General features: G+C 36.4%; 1 protein-coding gene across 1 annotated transcript in view; it reads right to left on the minus strand.

The window, feature by feature from the left end:
- LOC134751455 (plastin-1) overlaps positions 1 to 24,059 on the minus strand; it is a 61,993-nt gene extending 37,934 nt beyond the window's left edge. The window contains exon 1 of the mRNA XM_063686863.1: positions 23,770 to 24,059. Within this exon, the coding sequence (XP_063542933.1) occupies positions 23,770 to 23,832 (63 nt within the window). The 5' untranslated portion in view covers positions 23,833 to 24,059. The remainder of the gene's footprint in view (positions 1 to 23,769) is intronic.

The raw sequence follows: 24,059 nt of genomic DNA on the forward strand, positions 1-24,059 counted from the left end.
AATATACCTTGAGGCTATTTCGAACTTTGTTATTAAAGATATCATTTTTTTAATTTGCGTGTGCGTTTCGCTCGTACTAGTTAAAATATGTTTTGGAGCGAGCGAGACGGTCGGGCGAATGATAACAAAATGATATATTATTGACATCTTAAATAAAGTTCGAATTGGCCTCTGTGAATGCCTGGAAATACCGCATACTTTTTAATTTTTTTATGCTGGATATTGATTTAATTATCGAGAGAAAAATGAATACGTTATTCTTCCATAACTTGTGCAGTTACTGGCAAAAAACTAGAAATGTCCATTAATTGTGCAGAACATTATTTGCTGTTTGTTTCCAAAATCTTGCTGCTATTCTACAAATATAGTAGTGACTCGGGAGATTTTTGAACATGATCGATACAACTACTTCATAACCACCATAGTAAACTTTTCTCTCGGTGTGGGAGTTCCTCGGTCATGAACAACTTACAAAATAATAATTTGTTTCAATAAATCTATAATTTACATTGTTGTCGAGAGATATTCTGACCGTGTAGTCGTATAAGCTTCATAACCCATTCTACGAAAAATATCTTGTGGGAATTATTGTTTAAGTAGTATAAAAGATTTTAAAAAAAGTTTTATTTCTCAAAAACGGGAACTGATATCAAGTTGTTACTTTACAGACGGGTATTCAATATGATATAGAATTCACCCATGTAGAAAAATTTGAGTGTGCATTTAATGTAACTTAAACTTTATATTGACTCCACTATACCGGAACATTGCCGAGAAAACATGGTTAATCCCACAAGGCATATTCCTTCCTAATTTTTTTTAATATAGCTCCTAATTTTAGGATTAACAGACCCCAGTCTCATTAAAGGCGCAACCAGAAAAGCTCTAAGATGAAAAAGGGATTCCAAAATTTTGTAAGTTTAAAACGTTTGGAAGTTAAATAACTTGGAAAAGTGTTCTCTTTTTAAGAACTGCATTAAATTACTTACTAAAATACGTAGCGTCAACCGGGGTGAATAGGTATGGCTGGGGTAAATAGGGACAAAACTTAAAATGTGATTTACCTACAATTTCTTTAAAAAAAAATTAATCTTAAAAAATACTTAGACAAATTGAATATATTCGATTGAATATAATCTTAGATTTTGTATGATACAATTTGTGTGGGTATTTGTGAAGAAATTGTCAGGTAAATCACCTTTTAAGTTTTGTTCCTATTCAAGCCGGTTGACGGAATCTATATCTATACTAAAAATCATTTCAGGCTTCGAGACATAGACCTTCTTTGCTTCATAAAAGATTGACCAAGGAACATGTTTTGAATCCATAATATTGATAAGCAGTAGTTTACTGTGCTTACTAATACTAATTGGTCAATTTTACGCATGATGGTCTAAAAATTCCTTTGTAAACAGGTTTTTTAGGTCATATTTTAATACAAACGAGCAACGGAACATTTCGCATTCTCTAGTATAAGTGTAAATTAAAGTGGCCCTCCTGAATAATGTAGGAGCTGTGTCGTACACTATTACGATATTCTGCATAACAACGGGCCAGTTCCATTGCTATATATTAGAAATGTCAGAAGTCTGATTAATATTTACAGAGTTAGATCCTTTGATAATTGAGGAGATACATAGTTGCATTGATGGTTTTAGAATGGCATAAGTTGGTTGTGGTGATGTTTAACAAAGACATTAGGTTACTGAAGTAGTTGTAAAGGATAATGTCAGCGGCACATAAAAGTGAAGGCACTATGCAAGTATACCTACTAAACAGTCTAGGGGGTACATACATATATTGGGGGCATTACATTACGTACATGTTGGCGCTAAAAAACAGCACAATATTGTTGCTATAATGCATATACTTTGAGGTTAATTCAAAAAAGTTTAATAAAATAATCTCATTGTTACAAAATACGCAGGCTACAGATTTCTATTATTTTGACAATGTTGTCGCAAGAATCGGTCAAGTATGTTTGTTCTAGTACGGGTACAAAAGTCTCTAATGAAGCGTGTAGGCAGCGCTGTCCATCTTTGGGTGTCTGGTAAGTTTTTGCAACAACACTAAATATCTTCACCGTCTTGATTATACATAATATGTATTTGGAAATATGTATTACGGTTAATACTGTAACTGCACATCAACGTAGACGCGAAAGTATTTTATTAGTGTCCGACCGAAACATTATTTGTATGCCGAAACATGCTGAAACCGAAACTTCGGTCGAACACTAAAATATATTCATTCATCCAGTTTAGTGAAATGAATTTCATGGAAAGAAATTGTGTTCGGTAACGATCCTCAGAAGTGAGAGAGTTATAACTATCAAGAAGAAGCATTTGTCTAATTCGTAATAAAATTGTAAGTTGTAAATATATGTATATTTACAACTTACAATTTTATTACGAATTAGATTGATTTAAACTAACCCGATTTTCACTCATAATTTTAAACTAACACGGGACTTAATCGCGTAAAAACTTACGTTTATTTCGTCACGTTCGAAACGTCAGGCCATAAATAAACGTAAGTTATTACGCGATTAAGTCCCGTGATAGATAAAAATTATGTTGTAAACAGACGAAGGTAAATCTATTCTAAATAGATAAACGAACATCATAGGCCCGCCGACGGCGATAACTTAACCTATTTCGCAACTAATTTCTGTCGATGGTTTGAATTCCTATTATTCACAACTGGGTGAAACAGTCGTACTTTGTCCAGCCCAGTGGCAAAACAATGCAATGTTGCAACTGCATCAAGGTTTCTATTACCGTGCATCTAGATTAAAACGCATTTAGGCTTGTGAAATGAGATGAGTGGTCAAAGGGTTCATAATGTTCATATCCAGGCCGGAACAAATGAGATTCTGTGAACCGGCCTATCTCAACGGCCCTTTAAGACTTTTCCATGGGTTAAATAAAGGTTAGGATGCGTATTGTTAAAGTAAGAAAGTAGAAAAAATCTTGAGGATGTTCACTTAGCAGTAAGAGATGAGGCCCAAAACGGGTAAGTGGTATTATTGATAGAAAATCGGAGCCTAATTTACAAAGGTGCTCCGTTAAATAACCTATTAAGTGTTAAGCAACCTCCTTTCTCTGTATTACGAATCTGAACAGTCGATTCCAAACGGGTGCGTGTAGAATTTCGATCGAATACGATTCGATTGCAAAAGTTTACGCAACCCGATTGCACATACCGTTTTTTACACGTTTAACGCGAGCGAGAGTTGCATGTTTTAGTGGATGAGAGTGCTGTCGTATGTTATGATTATGCGACAAAATAAGTTGTTGCACATGCATTGTATTATGTGTAGTTGAAAATCACTTATTTATCAGTTTTTGCAACTGGAAGACTAATGGAGTTGTTTTTGTTTTTTGTTAAGGCGGTGTCGCGATACAGCTCACGCTATCGCGTGTTAAAGATTCTATTATTAATAATTTAAGTATTTTAATGTAATTGTTTCAAGCAAACATGACAGATATTCATTTTAAACTAATATCTTGTACAGATTACCAGTTCGCCGGACGATATCGGCATGTCAGTTGTTCGGAACTGTCAAATTTTTGTTCTAACTGACAGGCTGATATCGTCCGGCGGACTGATAATCAGTTGGCCCCTTTAGTGTGAAGAAGTGTTAAAATAACGACGCGATAAAGGTCTACGGCCAATGTGGGTGGATGCAAACTGAACAAATAAGCCAACACAAGTGTTCTATTGTATAACTTTAGGCAGAAAAAGGATCCGTAAATATGTCACAATTGCGCGAAGCGAACGATTTCATGAAACCCAGTTTAGTTTTGACAATTTGACAAGTACCTATGATGAAAATTTAAAATTAGTGATTTCAATTAAACATAAAAAATAACTGACGAGTACCTACAATTATGGACACTTTAGTCACATAGCTTTAGGTATATTTCACTGACATGCATTGAAACTGAACTCTCAGCTCAAATGTTTTAAGTAACTCTTTTTTTAACAGGCACTAGTAATGTCGGTAACTCGACAGTAGATTCCGCACTGTTGTATTGTATTTCACACACCTATGTATTTAATTGAATGTTACCCATGTTTATTCGTTTTATTCAATCATCTATCCATGCGAAACGTTTCTATAAAATTTATGAACTCCAGGTTACATGTTTAGCTTCCTCGTTCTAACTATACGAGTCCATACACACATCATAAAGAAACAAACATCGTAAGAACGGCATGTTTACAACCATATGCAAATACAAGACGGACGTAAACAGCAGTGAAACAAATCAATAAAACAACGGCTGTAAGTACCATTTCGCAATAGAGTTGTAATATTTTATGAAGCAGACTATGTCATCGTATCACGACCACGTGATTTCAGCCTGGTTCGTCGTCCGTTCCATCGTCGTCACTGTTAACTGACAATACATACCTAATCCTTATTGCAAAGACCTAAGGTCTATCGATGGTCAACTTAAGAGTGTTAATATGGCTTCTCTGGCGGACGGATCACGAATGGTAATCGGTTTAGTGCCGTCTGTAGCTTTGATTGCTGGCTGGACGTTTGGTTTTAATGGGTTATTTTGTGACTTTGATTAAAACTAGGGGTGGACAGCGTTTAGTAGGATCATCCTTTCAGACGACCGGTCTGGCGTAGTGGATAGTGACCCTGCCTGTGAAGCCGATGGTCCTGGGTTCGAATCCCGGTAAGAGCATATATGTATATTGTGTGATAAACACAAATATTTGTTCCTGAGTCATGGGAGTTTTCTATGTATAAAAGTACATATGTATTTATCTATCTATATAAGTATGTATATCGTCGCGTATAATAATCGTGAAATGTTTCGTGTGCGATTATTTTCGACTACTCGCTTTCGATTTCGAGCGATCGAATTAAAATGTATTTACCTTATCTATAAAAGTAGTGTAAATCGTCGCCTAGCACCCATAATACAAGCTTTGCTTAGTTTGAGGCTAGGTTGATCTGTGTAAGATGTCCCCTAATATTTACTTTTCTTGCAATAAGTAGATGATTCGATGAAAGAAGTAGAAGAATAAATGTTTGTTCATTGGCCAATTCGTTCTTGTTTGTGTGGTATGTGTGAGCTGAAAATGTATAATAGATTTACAGTAAAGCGGCGTATTCATTTGTGTGAACTTAATTTGAATCTGATAATTGCAAATAAAACACATTAGAAATGATATTGTCTTCGGTTACCGCGATAGTTACTCATGAAATAAAACTATGAAAACGGATTACAGGGCTGTAAAGGGTTCGAAACGTCGGGATGTATTATAAATTCAATATACGCGATATAATCCGTTTTCATAGTTTTATTACATTAGAAATGCATTAATAGCGGAAATGAGGGAATGATTCAACAAATAATTCGAAGAACCTAGGCGTAAATGATTCCTATTACAGTTAAGTGACCACCTATGCTGTGCTCACGCGATTTATATGTAACCATTATACAACTACAGTAAAAACATTCCTCCATACCACCTAAAGGAATATATTACACGCAAATATTTGAGTTTGATGTTCGTTACTTTGACGCACAACGGAAAAATGAATTGATCTAAGAGATAAAATTTGATACAGAAACAGTTATAACCTGGATTAAAACAAAAGATTTGTAATTTTTTTAAATATTTTTTTCGAGGTAGCGTTTGATATACTTTAGGGACAGTTTATGCAATGTCAGCATTCCGCGTGCCTATTTGGAAGGTCCAACGCATGGCTCGCTCCTTAGTTCACATAGTTCTCCCGGTCGTGAGTGTAGCAATACATACGAGTATATGCACGTTCTTAATTAAGTACCTCTGCTCTAGCTGCTTTCTTACATCAACTCCCATATAGACATCCGGGACATCCCCTATAGACTAAAGATATATCGTAAATGGAGGGTACTTTAACATGAAATATGAATACGAAGACAAAAACAAAAACCCTTACATTAATCCACGGGCAAAAGCTAGAAAAAAAGTCGTGACGGTGATATACGACAGAAATCACAACGAAAGAGTATCAACTCATATCGACTGCTGATCTCTAACATTAGCATAGTAATGTTATCAAAAAACATTCGCAAGAAGTTGGCCTAAGCACCCGGATCTATGTTGTTTAATACTTAAGACGAAAGAGGAGGACCCGCGCGAAATCGTCTTTTCATACAAACGTAGTCCTCATTTTCCTCTCTGTTTCCTGTCTCGTTGTATATCAACCACAGCTATGCCCCTTTATGCCCCTACGTTTGATTTTTTTAGATTTTTTTATTATTATAAGATTTAGGAGCATTTAAAAATTTGTATAAAATATGTTTTTCGCTCCTAATTTTTATCATAATCAAAAAATCGAAAAAAGTCAAACGTAGTAGGGGCATAGGCTATGGTTAATATACGTCGAATTATGTAAAAATATTTTCGATTAGGTATGTCAATATCCAGAGAGGAAAATGAGGACTACGTTTGTATGGAGAAACGGCCGTCCCCTTTCCTCTTAAAACTGGATAGGCTGTGCGTTTATTTAGATTTGTTACAGTTGGTTTCGTAGGCGGCTGTGAACTAAGTTGAGTACTTTGGTTGGTGTAGGTTTCAAATGCGAGGTAAAACTGTGAATACAGTTTTCCTAATTTGAGGCAGAAAGGTCGATTACTAACGATATGGTCAAGACAAATGTTTGAAGACTTTTGACATACATTCACACCGTACGGAACGTGTGTGGAGACCCTCGAGTTGCTGGTTATACTGTAATGAGTGTCTTTTAGGCTAAAAAAGTCAAGAGTTATTACTTGTTGATTGTTACGTATTGATTTTTAACACAATCAGGCAAAAAATGTCAAAGATCTAAATGGCGGCTGAATTTCGTTAATTTTAAAGGAAGAAACCAGCTTACCAGCCATATACAAGAAGCTATATACAAAAAATAACGACCCAATTAAACTATTCTCTATTAGAAGAATGAACTTCTAGAACAAGAGATTTCTTTGAAGCTCCGCAATGATCTGACGATGTAAAACACAGAAGAAATAGCCTTAGTTTGTGGGATGATTCATTGATTATTGTTAGAAGAGAGTTAAAGATATTTCTATATAGAAAAAGGCCCTTATCAATGCATGTCGTTAACCGTTACGCGCTGAACGGAACGGGATGCCACGATAACATTGAAATTATTAATAGCATCGTAGTACTGAGCACACGCTTAATCATTGTATGGAAATACGATAACTCGTTTAGTGGAAGAGAAACGGATGTACACAATATGGGACTACAGGCCGCTATGAATGTATGTCAAAAGTTAAACGGTATGAAATCTCTACCATGTATCTTTTGGAATAATATTGTCTGTAGGTGGTAAAGCTGTACGTAAGAACTTGAACCACGAGAATGGCTACCTAGCGCAGGCAAATTTAAAAACCAGATTAACCAGTATAGGTTAGAAACCTCAACAATTATGGAAAGGTGTCACAGACGGCCTACCCTACCGCGAACATCGAAAATGTCTCCCCGTAGGCCCTGAAGCCCTACCGCGAAAAACGATTTTTTTTGCATACCTATTCGATTGCGATAGAGGCAGATAGATAAATTTTTACTTTCATTTCTCGCGGTAGGCCCTCTGAGATTTTGACTCAAGGAAATGGGTGGCAACGTTCAGAAGATTTAGGCCAGCAATTACATATCGCAGCTTTGATGCAATATTGGTTTGGGTTCTCTATATAGCTTAGTTTCTTGACAATGAGCAACTATTGTTAGGAAACTGCTGTGAGTCATCAGAGACACTTGGGATTGGACTTTATACGATCGTGACATGGAGACAAGGTCCCCAAGGTCTCACGATTGAATGACTAATAGTTTTGCATGGTTTGTTTAAGAGTAAACTAGCTTGAGGACAATTTTCTTCTGGTGTATCCAATACGTAGATCTTGATAATGTAACCTTCACCTTGTTTAATTATTTATGCATCGTGACGTTACGAACCTCGTTAGCCTTATGATAATGAAAAGAAACGATTAGTAAAATTTCATTTTATTTTGAAATATAATCTAAACTAGTTGCGCAGGACAAGATTATATCTGTAGAGCTTGCGAACCCCCATGGCGCCGACATTTCGATTGAGAAATGCAACCTATAGAGGAGAATATCAGAACAACACATACAAAAGCATTTTTTCACAAGCTGAAACTAAAACCTTCGCTATGATAATACTATTACTTATTCTGTGCCTTCAAACATGAGGTCATAAATCACTTAAATGTTTATGTAATTTCGTTCTTTTTAATTGTTACTTTGTTACAGTAAATTGCAATCTTATAGAATATTGCAAAATCAGTATAATTAGCTAACCGTCTACTTCCCCGAAGAATCGCGGCCACTTTGAATCCCTCATCCAACCCTATGTTTATCTTAATTAATGAGATCCATACAATTCGCCCGATTAATGAGCCGTGCGCGCGCGCCACGGACGGACGGACAGATAAGAAAGTTATTTATGACAGGCATTTTGCATTGCTGTCAAATTATATGCGCGAGGGGAGAGTGTTATCATGCGCTCTTTATCTTGAGAATATTCAGCACGAGAAAAGTTAATTAAGTGGCGAAAATCAAGTAGTTCTTGTCGAGTTAATCCGGCACTAAGCGCAAGTAGGTACTTAGTTGCGTTTAAGTGCCTGATTATAAAATAAGCAAATTAACCAGAATCGACACATTATTGGAGTTCTACCAGCAAGTTACCGATACCGGTACCTTTGCTACCGGTTTAATATGGCAACGCAACTGTTATCAGTGGAAAATTTTTGGTTAATATATTGTAGTAGTAGTAGTAGTAGTAAATCACTTTATTGTACAAAACAAAAATTGTTAACATGAAATTCATATAATAGTACATTATTGTCGAGGCTCGGAAGTAGCTACTTGCTGGCTGAGGATTCGTTTTAAACGGACGACCTTGGGAGTCCGTTTAATTGAATCCGAAGCCTGCAAGTAGCCTTCCAGCCGAGTCATATATAGTGCTTTTCTCAAAAATGGCGCAATAAATGCAAATATAATAGAAATATTTTACAGAAGCAACGTTCTTTATGTATATATTTTCACAGAAAAAAGTAAAAAGATTTGCTTTGCCGCCGTTTTATTTTTTTAATTAAAAATGGAAGTGCATTTTTATGCTGAAAATACGCCAACCTATTTGAGACACCTAAATAGTCGCGGTACCAACATTATAATAATAAGTACTGATCATCTGTTTGGCTGTTTAATGGACCTATGCCTTCATTTGATATGGCCACTTCAACTTTTAAAAAGTTTGAAACTCGACAAATAATGGAATTTGTATGCAACATTGCAGTCCCGAAATCGAGACTGCAATGTTTTTAACTTTTTAATTTTTTGACTGACCATAAACTACGCACTTCGCGACCTACTTTTTAACCGGCAATGTCGACTTTGCCGTCCATTTTTGAGAAAATATATATATTGTTGTGACAAAACAACTGTTTTCGACGCTCGAGCTACTTTACCATTAAAACATATGCACGCCTTATCTGCTTTTACTCTCTTTCTCTCTGTGGTCGTTTCCTCATGACTTAGGATCGTGATCATCACTCTACCTTGGAAGTGTATCATTTGCTTCCATCGGCTTCTGTCCATCGCGTCTCTAATACCAAGCAAAACGGTCGCGGATCGGTCCATCTGGTTGGCGACCGGCCTCTACGCTCGCCTTCTATTTTCCAGACTTTCATCTCACATTCGCACTTAGTGCCTAAAATATGCAAAAAATTTACACCGCTCTAAAATTCATTGGTTTTAAAGGATGTACCTCTTCCTGTATTTCATTTAGTTAAGCTAAGAATGGCTACAATGGCGGACACATTCTACAAGTTTATAAATAGTCAGCGACTATTTTCTTAGGTCATACACTGTGTGGTACTATTATGCATTCCAATGCTATATGCTATCGAATTTCAAGCACGTGTCAAGGCACTCCAGCGTCGCGGAAATCGTGCGCGTGCGACTCACAAACAACGCACACTGACTCGTCTAATAGGACTTCAGTAACTTACAATGTAAAAAACGATCTGTAGGGCCAGTGGCGCTTACGTCGTGAAACGTCTTATTTGTACTGGGACACGGTTAATAATGGCGTAAGCGATAAGCACTCTAAAGGCCCTTTCATAGAGTTCGGCTAATATTATTTGTACTAACGCTTTTTTTAAAGTTAGCCGGTGTATGGTTGGAAGGATGTTGCGTTTGAGGAAAGGTATGCAGGTCGAGTTTGGGAAAAGACCGGAACCGGGCTGGATAAGGGGTCCTGATAAGGATTAATAGGTAAAAGATTATGGCGGCTTTAGTTGACGTTTGCTGTTCATTGACAAAAATACTTAAGACAACAAAAAAGGATTGTCTTCTGGAATTATAGTGAATAAAAATTAGATACACTAAGTGTGATTATTGGTAATGTTTAGCTGAATAAAGACGTTTGTAGTTTCCGCTGTCTTATTTAAAAAATAGTTGCCTTAAGATAGAAGATACCAATAAACGCTAATTTTAACTGCAAGGGGCCTATTTCGACTGCGGGATAATTTTAACTAATCGAAATATCATCCATGTTTTACATTATGAACTAGAGACACACACCACATCTTTTTCGCTATCTGGACATATATGGCAGTCTATTTAATAATGTAAGATATTTCGATTAGTTGAAGTTTACCCGCAGTCGAAATTGGCCCCCTGCACCTTAAACTACCTATAAATCAAGTAGTATTTATTACTGCTTAAGGTGAGGTATTACCTTAACAGAACGATAAGTTGTGGAATAGTATAAGCCAACTTTACTACAGGCGTGGTCTTAATAGTTAAGTAAATCTTAAATGCCTTCTAAACGACATCTACATCCTTACTTGACGTTATTGGTGACATTCCTAAAGTGCTTAGTAGTTAGACATTTTTTATTCGTACAGCAAAAAGTTAAGTCTTCAAACGAGCAGAAAAAATCGAGGTCAGTGAGGTGAGTATAAAAATAACTGTATCTAAGACCTTTGAGAACTGGTGCCTAGACTTTAATGGGTAAGACAAAGACGGACTAAGGAAGTGCTTTCACGCGATTTTTGTGGTTGACGCTTAAACGTCGCGTTTCAACAGTTTAATTTTCCGTTTCATAGAGCTATAATGATGATAACCAAATCCGAATAGATTAGGTCAAAGTAACCTTGTGTATTTTGAAATATTATACCACTTATCTATATAGGTAGATAAGTTTTCTACGTTAGTAATAATGCGGATGGATTATAGCACTCATATCATGTGACAACAAAATATGTTGGCTTTATCTAAGGGAGAGGAAGAGAGGTCAATAAAAACACGAAAGGACTTAGAACGAGACAATATGAAATAGGTAATAAGAAATATCGAAAGAAAAAACAGCATGGAAGAAAAGGACATGCTGCGCCGACTCCAAGTAAATGGATAAAGGCAATACTATAATGTAACGATTCATTTTTTTAATAAAAAATAATAATAAAATACGTTGAGGTTGAGATACGGGAGGGTTCGAAAGTCCTGATTGAACCTTGGGTTTCTAAGGCACTCCATTTATCAAACACTTAATTTTATATCCAAGCCTCATCATTCGATTATTCATATCGAATACCGAAGAGAATTATTTACTCGTTGAAAAGTACAAGAATACTGATGAGGTGCGGTATGATTCACTCCAAGTACTCTTAACACTCGACAAAAAGCATTTGGTAAACCTCTGTATATTCGATCATCCACGTTATCATAACAAACAGACGCTTCGTATATTACTAACCTTCGACGGTCTTAACCACAAACGACCTAAGAACGAAGGAACCTCAAAGACACTTACTACGTTTTTGTATTAGATAGCAGTGCCTCGTCACTTCACAATGCTGCTTGTTACATCCAAAAGAGCGTATGGCTATACAAAACTCTATAACGCTATACTTTTTTGGTTCAGGACGGCATTGGCCCTCTCACCTTAATGCGCAGTGACTCACAGACTGTTGACCTAAGCAAAGCGAACAAAACTCAGCTCATTCACAACACTAAACTCATGCCATCCGAGCACAAACCAGTATAAGCGTATCTGGTTTTAAGTCAAGTTTTTAATAGTCTGGGTCAAGTTATACTAGCCGAAAGCTTACAGTCAAGGCAAACTATTTAATAAATAAGTATACTAAATTCTTTGTGTGCGTCAAAGAGGCTGTGTGCGTATCTTCGAAGCTATGCGAGCCTAGTACTTGGACCGTTCTAAAGCCGTATTAAAGGATTTGGTCGGCTTAAGGCTGCTGACCATTTTGTGTCCTAACACTCCTAACCATAATAGGAGGCGGAACGGTCTTTGGTATGCCTTTGACGGTCACTAATCACTCTAATGATACTTATATTTTTATAAGCTTTTGTTTGAATTTGATGGTGTAAGTTTCGATCAGATCTTTTAAAATAATTTTGGCATTTGTAAACGTAACAAGACATATATGTAACTTATGAAAGACATGAAGTCACTGCGCACAGGAACTCTTTAATAAAATAACGCAACTTTTAACAACTTAGGTTCATTAGAATGTCTAACTTATTTGAGGACAAATTGACAAAGCAAAATGGTGCGGAATATAAACCCGTATGTGTTTTTTACCAATGTTTCATACGTTTACTACTTAGGTATATTATATACCAAACAAAATTACTTTTTATAAAGCCGCGCACAGTTAAGTTTCTTGAACTATGTTTTCCCAGATTAAAATTCAGTTAAAATCGTTACATAACTTTAAATTTTCCCTGCAGTTTTTGACTAGACACAGTTGGAATATTGATTATTCTACCCCTTTACTATCCCTTGCCACGCATTAGGACCCCAAATTGCGTGAACATGTGTTACTATATCGACATTACATTACATTTTGCTATCTATTTATCATGCAAAAACGGGCTTTAAATTTTTCTAAAAGGTCTTAACGAGCCGTTTGTCACCCTAAAACATGCCTCGATAAGACAGGTATCTTTAATTAAACTTTCTAATAGCCCTAATGCCCCTAATATAACTATAAGTCATTAGAAATGTCTAATGGCAGTAACCTTTCGTTTATACGATACTTCTACCGATGAATAATCAATAATTTATTCATCGTATGCATTCTAATTATAAAATGTCATAGCCTGTTGGTAACTAAACGTTTCGAAATTAATTTGATACTATGAACTATCGCATTTACATCAAACAGTAAAATTTTATAAGTTATAATAAAATTACATTATATTTTTACCCGTTCGTGTTCAATAATTTATCGAGTGTAAATTTCGTCCGATTTTAATGAAACGAGTTTTATTTCGATACGCGCGGATTGTTTTCGATTAACTGCTCTCACTATCGAGATGTTCTCAGGGATTCCAATCACTTGCTAATCACTCGCCTAATTTGAGTCGTGAAGTTTGATATAGCGTCGGTAACAGGTGTGATATTTGATATAGGATCAATATTATTTGATCTTATTGAGAAAGCTTCCGCTTTCTGTACTTTCTTTATCGTCTTTTAGCTTTAGGTCTTCATGTCGATAAAGACGATTTATGTTAGACGTAAGTTTAGTTTCTCCGAGTTCGTGCTCAATTCGACCAAGTTTAAGTCACGATGTACTGTACTGTACCTAATGACTGTTGTGTTGTTGTTGTTGTTCTTTATGGGGAGTTGTAGGCGTTGTAGCATTTGAGGGTAGATATGGGCGCCACTTTTATAATGTAATTTAATCCACCATGCCAAAAATATGTGACGTTTCCAAGCAAAAGGTACTACATTGTCGCTTACCATAAGGACGAAAATTGCTTGTACGAAAAACCTGTCAGAGCGTCCTTATGGCAAGCGACAATGTGGAACCTTTTGCTTGAAAATGACGCATATACTTGCGTCGTTCTCGTAATTTATCGTTGTATGCAGGAAAACTTGAGACTTACCTATTGGAGAACGTTCTCCAGAAGGACACAACGATAATTACATATATGCAAGATAATTTGACGACCGAGTGGGAAATGACCTTGCCTGTCAAACCGATGGTCCTGAGTTCGAATCCCGGTAAGGGCATTTATTTGTGTGATGGATAAACACAAATATTTTTTCCCGAGTCATGGGTTTTTTGGGGCTAGGTTGATCTGTAGCTAATAGTTATTTATTTCTAACCACTTTCAAGAAATAATCCCTTCTGTTCGTTCTATCTACTTAATGTTTAAACTTACAAAGGCTCGCCGATCTAACCACAAGTAATTCGATTGTGGACATTTAGCCTGACTAAACGTGATTCAGTTAACCGCAACGGACGGAGAAAGTACGATGACAGACGGCCTGTCTCGGATAAATGGTATTTTGACTTCAGGCCCAGTTGAAATGTATCAACACAATGACACATACCTACTTTGTATAATCGTGTAACATTGTCACGTTCTTAAAGTACTTGTTTTTTAGGGTTCCGTACCCAAAGGGTAAAAACGGGAACCTATTACTAAGACTCCGCTGTCCGTCTGTCTGTCACCAGGCTGTATCTGACACCCACCGCCGCTAGCCGTGATAGCTAGACAGTTTAAATTTTCACCGATGATGTATTTCTGTTGCCGCTACTGTTAGCATTTTATATTCTGTACTATTTTTATATTATATAGTATTATTCCAAGCTTAACAACGTAACGGCTTAATAAAACAATATGGCTAATACTGTACCAACATAAGGTGATTGTAATATTAGTTCTAATGACAGTTATTGAAAGCCCGCCAAAAAGCATACTTTGAGCGTGTAGGGCTGATATATGTTATCTGTGACAACTTAGCCTTGCCTATCAACTTGTCAAGAATTACGGCAAAAATGAAAAAACCAGATTTGTAAAACTAATATTAATTAAAAACCTGTCAAGAAGAACATCGTCTTTATATTTGTAGGCAGCATACGAATCCCCAGAACAAGGCTCACAAGGTGCGCTATCACTACAACAACAAATACTAAAAAGTACGGAACCCTCGGTGGGCAAGTCCGACTCGCACTTGTCCGGTTTTTTTTATATTAGAAATAATTCAACAGAAGTGAACATGAGGATTCTTATCGGGGACTTTATGCGGTATAACAATGAAATAATTTCAACTACCAAATGTTTGATTTCAAAATTCGTTGGCTAGTCTAAGAAATATAGTTAAACAGTCCGCCGGACGATATCGGCCTGTCAGTTAGAACAAAAAATTGACAGTTCCGAACAATGAACAGGCCGATATCGTCCGGCGGACTGATAGTCAGTGGGCCCCTTTAAGTAAAGATAGCAGTTCTTTTTCTATTTGATTAGATATGTATTAGTTATAATTTAATATTTCAGTTAACATAATTTATAATTACGAACCTCCGGTTTTTTTTGTTGTATTTTTCTTTTGTTGCGTTTGATACGTTTGTATGACTGTTCGGTTTCTAAATAAATAAACTACTTAGTGCATTATTTACTACAAAATTTTTACTATAACTCCTAACCACAACATTTTTAAATTTATTGTTATTGTAAAATAGTCCAATAACTAAATTTACATCATACCACAATGAATACCGATATTATAACAAGATCTAGAAACTTCCCAATTATAGTTCCCATTATTTTAATCGAGTGGTTTAATGGTCACGAAACTAAAGCTTAGAAAGCAAATAACTACAAACGCCTATATTGTTACCTATTGTTCTGTGCATTTCTCTGATAGCTCCTCATCAAACTAATTATACCAATACAAAGTAACTACCAATTTGAATATAGTTAGCAGTTAGCATTTTCCTCCTTGTCTCGCTTTTCCATTGCAACATGCAAAACAGTTGGTACAAGGGAATAAATTAGTACTCAAGTTGGAATTCCTGACATTTCGCAAATACCTAAGTTTTATGTAATGAAATGAGACACCGATTGCTGGTTTAAATTAATTGTGTATAGGAATTTCAATTGCAAAATGTGGGGTTCGGTCTTCTTGCTTTATGAAACTAATGTGAAAGTGCAAATTTGTTTGATAACTGCAATCAATCCTTGGAAGGATAATAAGGAAGAATGCAATGATAGACAATTTATAGTTTACAAATTTCGTTGAAAAGATAACGAAATGGTAAGTACAATTTTTCGAAGTCCTGTTAAAAAAAAGCCTTTTCAATAAGACCTTCAATGAGACGGCATCTCTTCAAAGATTGGCTTTTTAAGACAACAGAACAGTGGTGACTTCTATGATAGTACTTTAAAAAGTCAATCATTGTGTGTAGTTTGTCTTAGATAAGGAATTGTGTTGTGGCGCTCTTAGAACAGTATAATCAGATGGCCACTTCGAATGGCACTCGTACTTATATGGACTGCACTTTGTAGTCGGTTTTTCCACTTTTACCCTTTTATCATAATAGGTGTTCAATGTTTGCTATTAAACCGTTGATATGACTAGTTTCCATGTAGGAAGACTAGGAAGACACAATACCTATTACACACACAATCACTAACATAAGTAGATTCAAATTAGCAGTTTTTGCTGTTGCTCCCACAGCAATTCGATTCACACTTTGAGAAACCTTCGATTTTCAACCATGATAACGGCTTAATAAGGTCCTTATTACAGAAATAATAGTTTTATTCCAAGTTCTTTTGTTAGTAACGTTACAATTATTCACGGGGCCCTTCTAAAGTGCTGTCTTCTGGCCTGAGTGGCCTGACCCGCGCTTGCAATGCAATTCTATTCTCATTGCTTACCGAAGTCTAAATTCAGTCATTTGCAAATACGTGGCGGCTTCAGCCCGGTACCTTCGTGCATTCGTACAAGGATTACGATGACCGTGGCGTTTAGTGCCACCACACACTAGCGTATTTTGAGCGTCGGCGTCTCAGCGCTATTGAAAATGACGTCGCTGCGCAGTTGCGCCGACGTTGCGTCGAGCAGCGGCCATAGAGTTGAACAGACGGCGACGCTCGGGAGACGCTAGTGTGGGGTGGCCCTTAAAAGGTTAAATTAAAAGAACCAGTGTGACTGAAATCCGTATTACACCTAATCGGAGAGAACACTAAAGGCCCATTCTAAGATCGAAGTCAATTCTCATTCGGCTTGCTAAGTGTTTGTAACACCTTTTACTCAGACTACGGTCATTGCCATTAAATAATACCATCCAACAAAGTAAGACCTCTAGAAGGTTCAGCCATTTCATTTAAGACCTTACTTACTAAATAAGTAGAGAGGTCTAGTAATACCGGTAAGAAATGAGGATACTTTTTGCAACGTTTTTTTTTGCACTTTCGTCTTAGGGATGTCACAACGCTGTCATTGGTTGACAAAAAATTTATTTGAATACATTAAGTATGTCACAGTTTAAGCTTACAGCTTGCATGCACTGATCTCTTGTCTACCTCGCCATAGCCTGTTAGAAGCGGATAGATGCTTTGTCTATTAGCGATAAATGCGATGACTAATACGCTTTCTGAACTGGGGGCCTAGCTAAGGTGACAATCGTTTGCAGAAAACGAAACGAAAAGCTATAATTTCCATACATTATTAACGTTTATCTCCACGTTCGTTTTCTGCACAGGATTGTCATCTTTGCTAGGCCCTCAGAGATTAGATATCATAGCATAGCGCCAATGCCAATGAACTACGAAACAGAAAGCTATTAAGGTTCATACAATTTTAGATTGGAATCATGGGTGTTTCCTGTGTTGTGTTAAGGCCAATCTCTTTCCCGTATATGGGTGGGGTCGATAACCACCGAATATAGAGCCGGACGGTAATTTTAGCACGATGTATGAACCGATCGTCGACCGACAGAAAAATTCATAACCTCTGAGCCTCTGACCAATTAATTGCAACGCGGTAAGGGCCCCAACTGGATTGAAAAGGGACTTAATGAGATTAATGAACGTCAGATCACATAACAGGCCCCAAGATTGCATAAAACTGATTGTAGATTAATAGTGATGATCGAGGTCGTAAAACCTCTCTATCATGCTTACGTAGTCGCAGCATGAGTGAAAGAGTCGATGAAAATGTAACTATAGACTTTGACCATTCTATATACAGGAAACTTTAATAAGTATTAGATTACTATAGGTCACATGGGTCACATGCTTACGTCATTCGACCACATTCTTCGACAAGGCCGATGCATCGAACGCTCCAACGTATCGTTGTCAGTACATTAATTACCTTCATTACGGCTATTAGGACTAATCATTCACAAAACTCGATTATGAGCTAGTTTCTAGTATAATTTGAACCCTAGACTCGTAAGAATTATGAGGAATCGGAGATCAGTTATTTGGTCTGTGTAGCGAAGCTTTGTGAAGTTCACGTTTGCATTTTAAGGTCAGCAATGGAAAAAACTGACAATTAACCCAAATTAAATTATTTGAAGTCCATAAGAGACAAAAGAAATTAAAATGAAATGGAAAACAATATTATAATTTATTGATTACCTACTGGAAAGCTGTGATTCAGTATGTGCAATTAAAAGAGAAATGTTTTTGTCCCATGCATTAGTTACGATAAGTTATCTCTTTGACAAGACATGCATGCTAAGATTCTTAATTGGACTCGTTTACAGTTATTTCATGTTCTCACAATTAAAATATTTCAAAAAGCTTTAAAGGCATGTATCGATGTTTGCTAAACGATAGGACTAACCAAAAAAAGTCAACACTTGCTAGGTAGAAAACTTTTAACAGTTTTTTAGCTAAACCCAGTGGCGGATTTGCCCTAAGGCCAAGTAGGCCCGGGCCTAGGGCGGCAAGAAGATGAGTGCTGAGAAAAGGTCGGCTAGTAGTTACTACAGGGCCTAGGGCCTAGGGCGGCCAAGACTGCAAATCCGCCACTGGCTATACCTACCCCACCCGTCGATTAATTTTTGGAAGTTTTAATTTTTGTTTACAAATATAAAAACGCATTTATTTCTTCATTTCTTTATTTTTTACATTATTCCCAATTCCCAACCAAAGACTTGATAGAACTGTCACGAGGGACCATCATTCCACGCGAGAGGTATACCTAGATATAGTTCAAAACAACTGCGTCCTGTACGTATTGGGTTATTTGGGTTTTACTGGTTTTAGGTAAAATGGTTCCGCTCGCTTGCGTTGGGTGAGCGTTTGTAACGACAGTCCCGATGCCTACCTGTCTGCTTTTCGTCAAGCAACACGTGCAGTTAACGCTAAAATTAACTGAAGTACTACTTCCCGTGCTACCCTGTTTATTCTACAGCGTTTCCACTTAAGATTCAAGAGGTGTAGAGATTATAACCAGTTTGTTTGAAGAAGTGAACCCTCAAGCTCTGTTTTTAAGATTTCGTAGATCAGTCGGCAAAATTACGTCCAAAAGAGAAATATGGGCACTGTTAATGTTATCTTGCTTTGTGTGGTAAGGCACAGCATTGCGGATGTCTTTCCAGGTCTAGAGCAGAGGTTACAACTGGGGAAGTATCGCCACCTTACAGAAAACCGCAGCCAAATAACACTAAGACCCATAGTGTTGTGTTCCTGCCAGAGCTCAACGAGGGTGCGGAGTGTTAGGGTCGCATGTAACACCTCTGGAGTTGCAGGCGTCCATAGGCTACGGTGACTGCTTAACATCAGGCGGGTCATATGCTTGTTTGCCACCGACGTAGTATTAAAAAAAAGGAACACTTTTGTCTGTTATGACCCTTTTTCTCAGGGACGCGTGGAGGAATCAAGATGATTTTAATATCAAAAACTCAGGTTTGCTAACCCATAGAGTATTTGCGCCATAGCCATTCACGATATGATCTTGACGTCATTGTAGTAATATTTATTAGTCAGCAGATTAGATTATATCATCACTACTATAATCACCATGTTCATACTACTACTATAATATGTAATTATGTATAGTAACATCAGCCTAAACTAGAAAAAATTGCATGGATGGAAGTAAGTTTCTCAGTAATACAGGTAGTAAATTGCTACTTAAATGTAATGGGAAGTTATGGTAATACATATTGGAAGTAGTATTAACACAGTACCTAAATATTATTCAAGGTTAGTTTCTTGAAAAAACTGAAACGGGATGAGTACCTAACACAATAACATATGATATTGATACAAAACACAAACTAAATTTCTACCTTATCAATTAAATACGGTATGATTTTATTCCATTTGGAGTTGAAACTCTAGGTCCATGGGGTCCCAGCGCGCACAAGTTGTCTGGTTGACGTAACTGGTGACCGAAGAGCTGGCGGCTTCCTCGCACAACGTTGATAGGTTTGCATTGCGATACAGCGAGGAAATGGCGCCAGTATCCTTAGTACAATGCCTCAAGGGCCTATTTTAGATTTAAGCTAGTTATTAATTTCGTTTACGTAGTACCACTGTATATATCTTGTATGTAAATAAATATTTCGATTTATAAAAATAAAATAATATAAAATCCTAAAATAAATTCAATACTAAGTTATATTTTAAACAGAAACAATTTCAAAAACTTACAAAAGACCAGCAAAATAAATTCAGTCTGGTTTACCTGTAAGTACTAAAATATGTAAGACTGATAGCTACACTTGTTCACGGCTAAAACATGTCAAGGAGACAATTACACACGCTTTTTGAATACTAAAACATGTGGCTCAGAACAAATGCCTCTTGGGTAATGTAAGTGACGCATGCACATACATGATGTACCATATGTAATACTTACATTACATGTATGTAAATGGATGAGTAAGGTCGTATTTTTATGTTACGGGATATAAAGTACAGATGTACCAGGGGTAACCAACCCTTTTGCGTCTTTTTTGACGACCGGTCAGGCCTAGTGGGTAGTGACCCTGCCTGTGAAGCCGATGTTCCTGGGTTCGAATCCCGGTAAGGGCATTTATTTGTGTGATGAGCGCAGATATTTCTTCCATTCATGGGTGTTTTCTATGTATTTAAGTATTTATATATTATATATATAGTTGTCTGAGTACCCATAACACAAGCCTCCTTGGGCTTACCGTGGGACTTAGTCAATCTGTGTAAGAATATCCTGTAATATTTATTTTATTTATTTAAACTTTCTCAGATAGGTAGTAAAATAAATGTTCATGCCAACAATGGTAAAAAAATGTTAATGCGGAGAGTTCATGCAATGACAAAGTGTGGCGATGTCATCATCAATCTCAAATTTCTATGAAAATATGATAAGTAAGCTTAGTGACTAATCAATTTCATAAGAAAATCAATAACTATGCTGCTCAGTAGGTATAGACCAGCCATTCTCAGTGTGCTCCGTGGACCCCCAGGGCTCCTCGAAACCTCTATTAGGGCTCCGCGAGAATACTTGTAAAAATAAAAAAACAAACCGGACTAATGCGAGTCGGAATCGCCCACCAACTTGTCCCGTAGTATTTGTTCTCACAGCAGCAACAGAAATACATCAACTGTGAAAATTTCAACTGTCTAGCTATCACGGTTCTTGAGATACAGCCTGGTGACAGACAGACGGACAGCGGAGTCTTAGTAATACTAATAAGGTCTCGTTTTTACCCTTTGGGTACGGAATCCTAATAACATGTCCATACTATGTGACCTATTTTTCACAATTTTCCCTCCAAACTGTTCAGTTGACATGTATGGGTACGTTCCCCTATACTGTAAAATGGTAGGTGGAAATGGAAATTTAGATGAGAGCATGATATTCAATAAGTTGTATATGCAATCACAGGCAAATCAAGTTAGTCCACATCAATATTATAAATGGGAAATTAACTGTCTGTCTGTTACCTCTTCATGCTTAAACCGCTGAACCAATTTAGATGAAATTTAGTATGGCCAGGGAAAGATGCAGGGTAGTTTTTAATAACGATAATAGACAAAGTCGTAGGCAGAAGCTTGTATCTCATTAGTGAATGATATTGATTGATACAGTATATTGGATTGTTGTATGTATATACCGATGATGTCAACTAAGTCAATAAAGTGCTTGTTCTGCTGATTGTGTTGAAATAATTAAAGTATGTGTCCTTGAAGATATTGTTTTTGTGTGGAAGTTTTATAGAAACATGATACATTTAGAACAGCATTTTTACTCACTGATTTAAACTTTCACGATTTTGACTCATTATTATTCATAACGATGGTAAATTTAAAACCTATTTTATGTGATTAAGTCCGTTGTAATTAATAATGAGCATTTTTACTATTTACTACACGAAAAAGTAAAAATCCAGTTTACCAATAACATCTACTTTTTATGTACAAAAGTACAAATACATTGGAATAATCAAAAAACCAAAAGAAAAAAATTTTTTTTTGGCGAAATTGACCAAAACCAGGGGTGAAACTCCTCCTTTCGGGTATTCTCAGCTCCGTTCGGCTCACTATTGCTCCGAGGGATTTTAGGGTTGACACAACTTGACATCCCTTTGCGTGTACGACCACAGATATAAGATCACCTGAATTTTGATAACCCTAAATAGCCGAGTGCCATATATTAGAAAGGGACAGCATGATTCGTCCCTAAACCGCTGTCAAACTTCGGTTTCGTATGAAGTTTCCTTTCTGTACAGTAGTACTATTATTCATTCTGTGCCTAAACTCATATTAAATTTTTTCCTTCTTTTGGCCTAGAAAGGCGTGGTTAAAATTTGGTGGGTTACTGGCATTCACTGTGTATAGTTCATTATAAAACTGCTTTAACGTTAGGTCTTTAAAGTATTAAATTGTTTAAGGTTCAAATAGGGTTAACTTAATAATGTAACATATTATTGTCCATAAAATATTTAAGTTTTTTTGTGCTATTGCTATATTATTGGAAAGTATGTTTTGAATGTCCTGTTAGTCAGTATAAGTACCTGTTAGTTTTTGTACCATTTGAAATACCTAGGTATACATAATAAATAAATAAAAATATTAAATAATATTGTCTTCGGTTACCGCGATAGTTACTCATGAAATAAAACTATGAAAACGGATTATATCGCGTATATTGAATTTATAATACATCCCGACGTTTCAAACTCTTTACAGCGTTCGTGGTCAACGGGTCGGGGACCACAAACGCTGTAAAGAGTTCGAAACGTCGGGATGTATTATAAATTCAATATACGCGATATAATCCGTTTTCATAGTTTTATTTCAAAAATATTAAATGTTAACAAATAGTAACTACCAGTGATTGTGGTTACTTGAATAAATATAATGTAATCTTAATCTTGAAATTATTATTTCCTCCAATTGAATTGATTAATATAAATTATCTATAAAATTTAGTTTTGAATACTCAGTACTAGGAGTACAAGAACCTTAAAAGTTATAGATATAGATACATCATTCACTCAACTATATGTAATTAATTCTTACTAGGCATTACATATTGTATGTGGAGTGGTTGGAAGACTGTGGGTCAAGTGTATATGATATCAGTTGGATTGGACATGAATCAAGTTGATAAGATAATAAATAGCCAGCTGTAACTTTTTCATGGAACTTTAATCAACTACCTTGGCATAATTTGCTTTAACACCTTGGTAAAATAATTAGCTTTTAAAGTTGATAAGCACGCCCCCCCCCCCCCCACCCCCAAGCTAGGTTATTTTCTTCAAGGCAATCCGGACCACACACGGTTTAACGACGCAAAAACGATGCAATTGCTGTCCTTATAAGGCAAAGAATTCAGGAATGCTGCGTAAACTGCAAATATTACCACTATTTTCCTATATATAATTAGAATTTAAAGATCGTAACTTAGCCCGGTCCCGCCGGGTTGTAACTTAGAAAATAGGTATGATAAAAAATATTTACCTGAGTAAACTGCTCGCGGATGTCAGCCCTCTCCTCATCAGTTAATTTGGTATTGTCTGCCATTGTCACTAATGAATAATCCACAAAACCTAAGATCACAACATCTACCACAATCCTGCGAAATTGTTCCGATGCGAAAAGAATAAACTCGCACTTGTTTCACTTACACACTAAATTCGTATAAAAATATAAAAGATATACAATAATAATCACAGCACTAAAACTTAAATTATATATAGCGACTTTGTAAATCAAATACGCACGCCACTAGCACTGGCAGTGTAATCAAA

This window comes from Cydia strobilella, chromosome 22 (assembly GCF_947568885.1).
Source record: "Cydia strobilella chromosome 22, ilCydStro3.1, whole genome shotgun sequence".
NCBI lineage: Eukaryota > Metazoa > Arthropoda > Insecta > Lepidoptera > Tortricidae > Cydia > Cydia strobilella.